The sequence below is a fragment of the Rhagoletis zephyria genome, unplaced genomic scaffold, assembly GCF_001687245.7.
Source record: "Rhagoletis zephyria isolate East Lansing unplaced genomic scaffold, Rhagoletis_zephyria_1.1 Rzeph_scaffold_04728, whole genome shotgun sequence".
In the NCBI taxonomy this organism is placed as follows: Eukaryota; Metazoa; Arthropoda; class Insecta; order Diptera; family Tephritidae; genus Rhagoletis; species Rhagoletis zephyria.
The window spans coordinates 1-11,565 of NW_016161811.1; the positions used below are offsets into that span (position 1 = coordinate 1).

Consider the following 11,565-nt stretch of genomic DNA (forward strand, 5'->3'; position numbering starts at 1 on the left):
AATGCATGAAAATCCTAACCTCAAAAAAATCACCCGTTATAAGTATTTAGTCAACCAAATTTTCCTGTTTATGGCCTGTCTTTAAAAGCATGCACTTCTCGGAAGTGAACTACTTAATAACCACTTTCCTATAGTTCTTTCTTTTAAGCAATACTCAGTTATCTTTCTTTAAAGTTATTTAGTTTTTATTGTCAATTTTATTTGTTGTAAATACAATACCTCAAATTTTTGGTTACATCAATCTTTAGCCAAACTGACTGAAATGTCTTTTTTATGCATTTTTTAAGTAAATTTTCTTTTAGTTTTTACATTTTATTGCTTAAGAAACCAAATTTTTTTTTATTAATTTTTTATATTTTTACTTTATGTTTTTCCCTTAACTGATTTTTCCCCCTTTTTTTGATTCAGTTTTCTTTTAATTTTTAGATTTTATTTAAAAACGAAATTATTAATTTAATTTCATTTTTAGAAACTTATTTTATTTTAATTTTTAGATTTTATTGTTTGAAAAAGCAAAATATTCAGCCTTATCTGAGTTTCATTTTCTCAGAACAGGTTCACTTTTCACTTTTGGTTTACATGTTTTTACTATGGGCGGATGACAAATTTGCGCGTGATTTTTTTTCAGGCGAAACCCAGGATAAGGCAGATTATTTTAAATTTCATCCTTTTGCTCACGCCGCTCCAACAGTCATAATGGACGACTGAGCAAAACACTGATATTATTAAGATTAATTTTTAGAAACTTATTGTATTTTTTTTATTTTATTGTTTTAAAACAAAAAATATTTTTTTTTATAATTTCATTTCATTTTTTAATATTATTTTTATTGATATTAAGTGAATGATTCTCATGCTTAATGGGACTCGGCCAAAATCGCTTAGGCGGTTACAGCGCCAAACAAGAAGAAAGGGAAAAAGTTGAGAAAACCGAGCCTTCCATGACCTGCAAGCACAGCTTCGGCTTCTAAATTGTCCAGTCTGAGAGGTTTTGAGCCATTTTTTGCGCTCTTAAAAGCTGTGAATGTTTCGTTGTCAATTCATCCATCTTTGTTTAATACATCTGCAAATGTATTACATAAGAATTACTGGTCCTAAAGCTCTTAATGTTGCCTCGATGTAAATCTGAGGTTACCACTAATTTTCACGCGGATCAAATAGTAAAGTCTTCTCACTGAAAAGCAGCCACTGTAGCCCAAAATCAGAATGTTATAGTATGGCCGAGCTTCTCCACCGATTTGTGGCTTACACCTTGATGTTAAGTTCCCCTTAATAGGCCCGTTCCCCTGCAAAACCGTTAATCCTACGACACTCAAATTTTACAGGAGAGCGAAAAAAAACTTTCTCTTTGAGGGCATTGACTTGAAAGGCGGTATTTTCTTTAGCTATTATTTTACAAATCTGTTGTTTTAATAACGATTTGACGATTTGTATGCATAAATCTCGATGCCTGGAGTTCAGGGCTACCAAATCTCAGTTTTGCTATAACGGCGATTTAGGCGATTTTGCAACTGGTCAATCGGCGGTTTTGCAGAGGCATCGACAATTTTTATTTCAAAGGGTTCTTTGTATATACATATTGTCTTTCCGCTCCTTTCTAGTGTGCCGGGGTATTTCCAATGAGTTTTTGATGAAAAGCCTACAATCGCAGTGGGTATTTCACTATTCCTTTTTGTGCTGAAATTTCTTGTGGAAAAAGATTGCCCCAGGTTTAGGGTAACCTACAAATGTAAAGAAACCGATATTTATCAAACCTGCATAAAAAATCAATAATTTATACCTTTTTCTAACCTAAAACTTAAGTTGGTTTCTTTCTTATCATACTTTTTTCGAATGTTTGCTTTAGCCTCTTTTGTTTGTTATGAAGTTTCTCTGCTTTCCCTATTATTTAGCATTATTATACACATTAAATTCCTGTGTTGTCACTAATTAAAAAATCTTGAACTTCTATTTCATTTTTATAGCATTTGAATATATCCCCGATTCTGAAATCACTGGACTCACCGGTTCCGAAGAGGATCTCCTAGATAAAGTATGCGTATATTTACTTAAATGCACAAAATTTTTATATATATATAAATTTTCATATAAACACTTTCACAGACTTTATCTATCGACGAACAACCACCGAAAATTATTAAGAAATTGCCANTGTGGATTGGTATAATTTTTGTAAAATATTTTTGTCAGTGTGTTACTCTCCTTTCTATATGTGTATATGTGTTTTAATTCTACTTTTCTACTTCAACCAAAAAATAATAATAAATCGCATAATTTTTGTCTGTTAAAAACGAAAATCAACAACAATCTGTCGCTATTTTCTATGTTTTATTTTTCTTCTTACTTCCTCACTATTCTGTTTTGTTCAAGTCTACCTAAAACTGAATTCGTTTCGAATCAATGCGACAAGATGTATATAAAACAAATTTTATTCTTTTCAAAAAGTAGACAAATATGTATACATACTTACATACATATAAATATAAAGCTTTTTTAGTGTGTAACGTAAAAGCTAGCACCAAAAGGCCATAAAGCTTACCCCAAGTCCCCATCCTTTACAAAGAAAATTAAATATCAACACTAGCCCCCCCTAAAAGTATACGCCATAACAACAGAGATTTCAATTACATTTAGAATTAGAAAAAATTTCGTTAAATATGTACATATCTTTTTTACAGTATCAATACCCATACATCATCATATAAAAAAAAACATTGGCATCGTGATTTGAACTCAAGTAGATATAACTAACAAGAAAAAAAACAAAAATTTTTGATAGGCTTTGCATAACAATCAAAGCTCTTTGAATCTCATATCAAAATTTACTGACCTAAACGCGTAGTAAACATTTAGAAACCCAAAATTTGCTTTTTAACAACACTCCTATTCCACACATTTGTTAAACTCCACATATAACTAGCGCTACTTATTTTTCTAATTAAAACTGGCTTTTACGGTGTATCATGTAAATACATATATTTTACTGTGTTATTGTGTCTAATATTTTCAACCTTTATGTTACTAATTTTCGTCTGTACGCATAAAAACAATAAGTGCATTCTCACAGAGCTCTAAAACAGACAAACATATTCAAAATATAAACTTATAAACATAACACAGCCGTCTTGAAAAAAAAAAAAAACAACAACACTCATGTAAGTACAAATGAAAATGAAAGCATTTTACAATAAAGTAGAAGACTAATACGCAATTTTAGAATAGTGCCGCATAGCAAAATAATCCATACAAAAAAAAAACAAATTAGCATTAATTTCCTAAGCAAAAGCCTTGAGAGACGCGTTCACACCTTTTAAGCGAAAACTTTGTTATCTGTTGCACCAATGCTATATGTACATACAAGAGTGGACTGTAAACAAAAGTTTAGGCCACCACAAGACACTTGGAGACGAGGTTAAACTGGACTTGACAATATAGTAATAGTAAAATAGTAAATAGCAGAATCACTAATTCCAACAAACAGGGATCGAGAACGCATTCCGGTTTTGGTTTAGTTCTGCACGAGAATAAAATGTAATGTCACAAAAGAACCAAACGGGAACAAAATGAGAACAAAAGGTTCGGGAACGTTTCAAGAAGAACAAAATGAGAATGAAACTTTCAGCAACGTTTCCAATGAGAACGAAAGTATGGAGAACGTTTTCAGAGAGGATGAAAAAGAAACTAAAGTCTGGGTATCGTTCTGCTAGAGAACAAAACGAGAACAAAAGTTTTGAGAACTTAGCTATAAAAATGAGAGGCACGTCAGCGTGTTGGGATAAAATATCGTATCAATGAGAACCATGATCGTTAATTCTAAGCCAGAGGAAAGCTGGCTCATTTCAACTTCCAGATTGTTTTTCATTTTCTGTGCGAGGAAAGTTCATGTCTTAAGTCTTTCGTTGACTTAATTTGCATGATTACTTTTAAGTGCTTTTTTTAAATAATTTTAATACTCAAACATTTTAAACTAATGGAAAGTTAAGAGAAACATATTTTTAACGTGGGGGAAGTTTTTTCCCACTTCGTTCTCTGTCAGAAATCTCCTGAGACTTTAGTTTCCAAATTCTTCTTCAAGTGAAAGTTTTCTCGACTTTTGTTCCCCTTTTGTTCTTTCCAGAACGTTCCGGGAACTTTGGTTCACATTTTGTTCTTTGTGGAACGTACCCAAGAGAATCAAAGGCTTTAGAAAAGTCAAGCGGTCAAAGTAATTTTAGGTGACTTGTCCAACGATTTTCTTATGTCATCTAGAATTTTGATCATAGCAGTCAAACCGCTATTTTTCGCTCTAAAGCCAGACTGATATAGAGATAGTAAGCTAAATTCATTAACATGCGAGTATGTTTGTTGTTCTGGTATAAAGGATTCAAGGACTTAAGACAGTGCGGGTAAAATACTTATAGTACGAAAGTCATTCGGACTATCCGCAGACCTTTTCTTGGCTACCGGAATCACTCTTACAACCTTCCGTGAATTAGGGTAACACGAAGTTTGTATATTTACCATGATTAATCACGTGTGTAAGTGTTGGCAAGATATAAATTTAGTGGGCATTACATCCTCTCTCAAATGCGTTTGAATGCATTTTATAAACACCTCTTTGCCAAATCAAATTCTGACACTTTGCCTTTCGAACCTTTTAACGAAAAACATAACAGAAGGAGAAATCGCTAGGCAGGAAAAAGTTACATAAGAAGAATCTGTACGATAATCCGGACTGTCACTCTGACATGCACACGAAGAGTTTTAAGATTTAGTTCTAGGCCATTTAAGACTAGTTCAGGGCTATTTCGGAACTAGTTCAGGCTTATTTCGGACCTAGTTCAGGTTTATTTCAGGACTACTTCAGAATCATTTCGGGATAGTTCGCGACTTTTTCAGGAACATTTCGGAACTTGTTTGGAATCATTTTGGGTCTAGCAAAGAACCATTTCGGAAACGTTTCAAGACTTGTTCAAGATCCTTTCGCGACAAGTTCAAGACTTTTTCAGAACCTCTTCAAGACTACCTCAAGACAATTTTGGGACTAGTTCAGATTGTATGTTTCACCCTGAGATTCAGGGGCTTCCGATCGAATCTCGTTGCTCAGGGTTTGCCACAGAAATCTCAGGGTTTGGAAAAAATTATTAAGTTTTATAGATTTATTTGTTTTTTAATGCGATAATTTGATTTTACCTCAAAAGAAACTTACATACATACATATGTAGTACTCGTACATAGCTGTTTTATCAACCCTGCCAATTATTTGTTCAGAGCTTTCTGAATTGTAGAGAAATTTAAAAGAATTCGTAAAGATCTCTTCCGATTTTTTGCCGAATTTTCTAAAATTTAATAAACTGTGCAAACTTCGATTCTATTTATTACGAAATTTTGGGAAGAAAGTCGGTAAAGCAATGAAAATAATGCTGCTATGTGAAGAATTTTTTGCAGGATTTTTTCAGAATTTTCTTTATTTTTCATACAAAAATTTCTTTACGAGCTCGTGTCAACCACTTCATATAATTTCCTTTGAAGATTTGTAAAAAAAATAGTTACAGAAATGAGATGCTCCGAAAGATTTCGTTAAGATTTCGTGAACTTTGGTGTGCAGGGAAATTATGTTTATATAGCATTATGTTGCATGGATATTTTCGTGCCTCTATATACACATATTTTTAGTGTTTCTTTGTTGTTTACACATAGGCTGTAAGCAAATATTTTCAAAATAAGCATGACCTTGCAGGGTTAAACAATTTGTTGCTAAATTAACTTTTTGTTAAGAAATGTTAATAAACCACCACAAAAGTGACAAAAATATAATTAATTAAAGGACCTTACCCTATTTCCGGGTAGTTAGAAACTAGTCACAAAATGATCCTGAAATAGTCACGAACTATTCCCGAAATGGTTAGGATAAAGTTGTTTATTGGTCCCATTGCACTTTGATGCAATAGAACATGAGGAAACATTGCTTAGCAACATTGTTGAGAAACATCGTTTGCACTTTTCCTTCATGCGTTTTGCATCAAAGCGCACTCCAGTGGCCGTTTTTAGTAAAACTAAAATGCTAATTCAGATTCTTCGGACACCAAAACCCCCCCAGAGAGGCCTTTTAAATGTATAAATATTTGCATTTAAATAAATTTTAATTGTTTTAAATGCTGCTCTGCGACCACCATCTTCACATTGATAAACACTCTTAAAATCGCCGTCCTGATAAAACTGAGAAACTACTTTTCTATATACAATTCAGACTTCATAAATGCTTGGTTCCATCAATTCCCCAGAAAAAACTGAAAATTTCGTACACTGGTTATTATTGGTAATGCTGGTTGGTAAAGCATCTGACTTCTAGTTTTTTTTAAACATTGTAAACTCTTATTTGTTTAACTTGAACGTAGAACATCAATACCCACTGCTACTAGCATGATTGACACCAATACATACACTACTACCTAGGTTCCTTCCCTCCTCTCTAATTTTCAAATACTTACTTGTAGAATACTTGTGTCTATGGACAATTAGACGTCTTACACACCACCGCTAATTTCCTCTAAATAGTCGTAAGCGCTGTAAATATGTTAGCTTTTGCTAATCAAAATATATGAATCTCGCAAATTTCTTTGCTTGTAGCCGCTAAATGCTCGCCATCGATAGTTAATGAATTGCGTGATTGCCGTGCAGCCAGCGGCGAAATAGCCAAATTCGAAATTCAATTTGCAGGAAATCCCAAACCAGGTATAGTATTTCCGCACATTTACATACTTACATAAATTTATGTACGATTAGGTACGAGCACAATGCATAGCATAGCCAATTAACATAGAATGCTGCCTCTAACAAATCTATTATTTTTGTTTTATTGTATTAGATATACAATGGTATTTTAACAATGTACAGCTTAGAGAATCTAACAAATATCGCTTGAGAATCGAGGAAACTGTTGCTACGCTTGAAATTTTGAATGTCACATATGAAGATATCGGTTTCTATACATGTAAATTGATCAATGAAATCGGTATGACAATGTCGCGTGGCAAATTCGATCTTGCCACTACTACAACAATCACTGAGACGGAAGCTGAACAAAAATTAAAGAGCAAAAAGAAGACCGTAGTTAAGAAATCAACTGGCAGGAAATCCAGTGAACAACAACAAAAAGTACATAAAACCGAAATATCAATTGTACCCGCTGAAGAATCGGAAGAAATTGAGACGAGCGTCAATGTGATTAAGGTGCGCAGACCAGTATCTGTGTTGGTTGAAGAGAGTGGCGTATCTGAAGTGATGGAAGTGAAGGATCGTAAGATCGCCGATGCTGAATTATTGGCATCGCAACAAACGAGTAAAACAGTAACTACAACCACCACAACGACTACAAAAACAACCGAAACAATTGAGATTACCGAAACAGTGGAAATAATACGTCGGAAAATCTCACAAAAAATAATTACAATTGAAGATCTCCTAGTCATACGACAGCATGAAGAAATCAATGATTTGCTCGAAATAATTGATGCCGAATCCTTTGGCACTACAGGCGAGGCAGCTTTACGTGATTTGGCCACAATTGGGCTTCTGTTGCGTTATGGCTGCACTACTCATGAAATAATCTACATGTATGAGCAGAATATTTTCGTTGCATTACAAAAGGCGGAATCGCAAGCTGCGCTGGTACAGCTAGTCGAACGTGAAGGTCACGAAGAATTGATAACTCAGATATTGAGTGAATCAACGACAGAGGATGAGACGGTCTTGGCGGCTACAGTGGGTTTCAAGGCTTTCATACGCATGATTGAAACGTGTGAAATAACAATTGAGAGAGTTATAAGGAGATTTGTAAGAGAAGATTTTATTACGCAAGATTGGACGATATCATCCAAAGAGGTTTGCTATATTTTGCATGACATGCTTTGTTACTTACATTTTCTACATATGGGCAAATCCTAGCGTTTTGGATGTTACGTTGGGCTGTTTACTCTTTTTATCGGTAAAAAAATAGTTAAACATATTTTATGGTATTTGATGGTAAATATAAAGGAAGGTTTAAAACAGTGAAAATTTGAATTTGAACTAATGGCGATGCATTCACCCTCGAAATTTGTGCGCGGACGTTACTCTTAATTTTGAGATAATCATCTTAGTCAACAGATTTCTGCAAATTTTAATGTAGAAGAATACTTTGAGAAGAAAATAGCTAAGTTAACCAAATGTATTATAAAAACCAACTAACAGGGAAATTGTGGCAACTGTCTTTCAACTCACCACAGTCTTTCATAAGCCAGTTCTGGATATTATATTGAAAGCTCTTTACTGTCTTTCGAAAGACTAATTGGAAGTCTGCTATTGAGGAGGCCTTAGGCCGAGGCCACGCAATGAGCGGCAAAGCGGCGAGCGGCTGATCGGCTTAAAATTATAACATATGAAATACTATTGTAGTGTATTGTAGTAAAACTAAATGAAACTAAAAAATGTTCCTCTCAAAACAATCAAATATAAAAATTTAATTAGGAAAAGAAAAAAGGAGTTAAAAGTTAAATAAATTGAAAAATATATTTTTATATTTAAAACAACAAAATCTAAAAATTAAATTAGAAAAGAAAAATATTTTATCAGAATAGAAGAAAATAGTACATGCTAAAAAATTAACTAAGAACAAAAAATATATATTTTTATTTTGAAAATAAAATCTAAAAATTAAAATTAAAATACAGAAATTAAAAAAGAATAAAAAATTATATTAGAAAAAAATTTAATAAGATGCTAAAAATTAAATGAAATAAAAACGTGTCTTTCTTTTCAAAACAGTAAAATCCAAAATTTTAAAGAATATGAAATTAACAAAAGAAACCCAATTAAATAAAACAGAAGCCAAATAAAAAAAAATAAGTTTTTAAAAACTAAACAGTATCTATTGTAAACTCCTATTTGTTTAACTTGAAAAAAAATCAAAAAAAGAAAATAGTACATTCCTAAATATTAAATAAAATTAAAATATATATATTTTTATTTTTAAAACGAAATCTAAAAATTAAAATTAAAATACATAAATTAAAAAAATAAAATAAAATCAAATTAAAAAAATAATAAAATATGTTTAGATAGTAAAAATAAAGCGAAATAAAAAAATATTTTTCTTTTCAAAACAATAAAATAAAAAATATTAAATAAAAAAAAAACAAATTTAATTAAAAATAAAAAAGCAACAGATAAATATTTTTCTTTTTTAAACAATAAAATCTAAGAATTAAAAGAAAAATATATTAAAAAAGGAAAAAATTTTAATTAAGATCTTGTCGTTAAGAGAGTTTATTTTTTAGCGAAATTTTTTCATAATGAGTATGTATGATACACAAATTTGAGATTTTGAATTGCATGATTTTATTCCGTTTTTGGTTGACTATTTCTCGGATTTGCCCATATGTGTGTACTTGGTAGAGATCGTCTAGATCAAAAATAAAAGTTGTTTACGCATAGACATGTACGATAGGTTATGTCCAGCTATGAGTAGTTTCAAACCAAATATGTAGTTATAGCTAGGCGGCCTTAGTGGTTTCATATCGTTTAAAAAGCTTTTGAGAGTACTTGGTGGGCAATTTGATAAGTGAGCAACTTTTCAAAACAAAAGATACTTCTTCCGCAAAAAGCGTTTCATTTACATATTTTTGCTTGGTGAATGTCCTCAAGAAACAGCATTAAATTTACTATAGCGCACTTTTTTATTTTTGTAGAAAGTAACGAGTTTTATAAAGGCATATTTTCACTAAGCCATATTTTGGCGACAAAAATTTTTCTACACAAATTTATTTTCACAAATTCCTGCCTATACCGTTAATGCTGTTGTTCCAACGAAGATGGTCGATTAACTTATTTTGTAGAATTTTTTTGGCATACACTTTTATAAAAACCTTTAACAAAGTTGACGACAGCAGCGGAAATATACTGGTGGCAGAAATAATAGACTCGCCTTGTTTTGGCCAAGTTTGACCATATTTGTTTGTTTCGAACATATGTACTTTGCATTTTGTAGCCTCTTGTATCTTACACTTTATTATACTAAACTTGAATGAGCTATAAAATAGCATACCAAAAAATCTACTAAAAATTTATAATATTTGAACAAAGTTTGAAATGTATAGACTTTTTCAAAAAAATATTAAACATTAAATAAGTTAAAGAAATAAGCTAAATAACAATAATAATAGATTGGCGCTTACACATATGTTAGTGTTTGGCCAAGCTTCTCCTCCGATTTGTGGCGTGCGGCTTGGTGTTGTCACACAAAGCGGAGGGACCTACAGTTTTACGCCGACTCCGAACGGCGATTGTATTTTTATGAGAAGCCGTTTTTCATGGCAGAAATACACTCGGAGGTTTGCCATTGCCTGCCGAGGGACGACCGCTGTTAAGAAAAAAACCTTTTTTCTATATTTTTTACGATGTTGCTTTGACCAGGGTTTGAACCCAGGCGTTGCGGAGTGGAAGCGCGCACTGCTTACCACTACACCACAGCGGCGGCGAATAAGCCAAAACTGGTCAAAATAAGGTGAGTCTGTTATGTCTGCCACCAGTGTATGTAGGGGTATGTTCTTTTTAAGTAAAAATAAATTATGAAAGCGTGAAATCAAGAAATACTTCTATTCAAAAAACTTGAATTGTATTATTACAGATTCTCTAAATAGAAATTGTCAATTGTAATTAAGCTCTACCGAGTACTAGAGGGGATGCCAATAGAAATGCACTTTTTTATTTGTGCTAAACATATTTTTATTTTGTACGTAGGACATCATAAAAAATTTATAAAAACAATGTGAATTATTATTGTTGAAACACACTTAAACAAACTGAGAAGCAAGAACATGCGATTTAACGTCTTGCGATGTCTTTCCTTTTTAACATTTCTCGCACAATTGAAAGCGTTATTAGCGAAATTGGACCACAATTGTGTGAAATTTTGATTAAAAATTTCGCGAAAACATAAAAGTCTGTCACTACAGTTGGGGTGGCCATTTGTTGGATACTGTTTTCCACCTTTAATTGCAGTAACTATATCAACTTTATATTAAAATACAAACAACGCATAGTGTAAAATAATTAATTACCTTTAATTCATAATTAAAATGTGCGTCCTTGTAGGAACACCTTTTATTTTGGGTATTTTTTTTTCCAAGGCCAACATTTTTACCTTTCCATTTTTTTAAATTTAATAGCCCGTGTTGTATATAAAAAAATTTGCGCTATAAAAATTTAATTATCTACTTACCCTTCTAAGCGCTGATTTTTATACCCGAGCGCACTTGTTGTTTATATGTTTGTATGTAGGTAGTTGTCGAAGTGATTTATTAGAGCACGCAAACATGTCTGAAAAGAGTAGGAAGTTTATTAGAAACGTGTCTATGTACGATTCGCAAAATTTGTAATTAATCCGAAATTAAAGCAAAAAAAATAATAATCGTAGATTTTTTTTCTAAGCTTGCACATATGTATATATGTAGTATATGCTCTACACTAAACTGCATTAAATCTATATGTATATTATTTTCTCTTTCTGCCTAAAACTGCTAACACAAAAATGCAAAAAAAAAAAAA

The 11,565-nt window shown here is 32.1% G+C and overlaps 1 protein-coding gene across 1 annotated transcript in view; it reads left to right on the forward strand.

Annotated features, from left to right (window-relative positions):
- Positions 1-1,964: 1,964 nt before the first annotated feature.
- The window catches only part of LOC108371150 (titin-like), a gene marked incomplete at its 5' end in the record, with an annotated part of 39,373 nt that continues 29,772 nt past the window's right edge, over positions 1,965-11,565 (forward strand). The window contains 4 exons of the mRNA XM_017626657.1: positions 1,965-2,032; positions 2,104-2,161; positions 6,610-6,714; positions 6,848-7,863. Of these exons, the coding sequence (XP_017482146.1) occupies positions 1,965-2,032; positions 2,104-2,161; positions 6,610-6,714; positions 6,848-7,863 (1,247 nt within the window). The remainder of the gene's footprint in view (positions 2,033-2,103; positions 2,162-6,609; positions 6,715-6,847; positions 7,864-11,565) is intronic.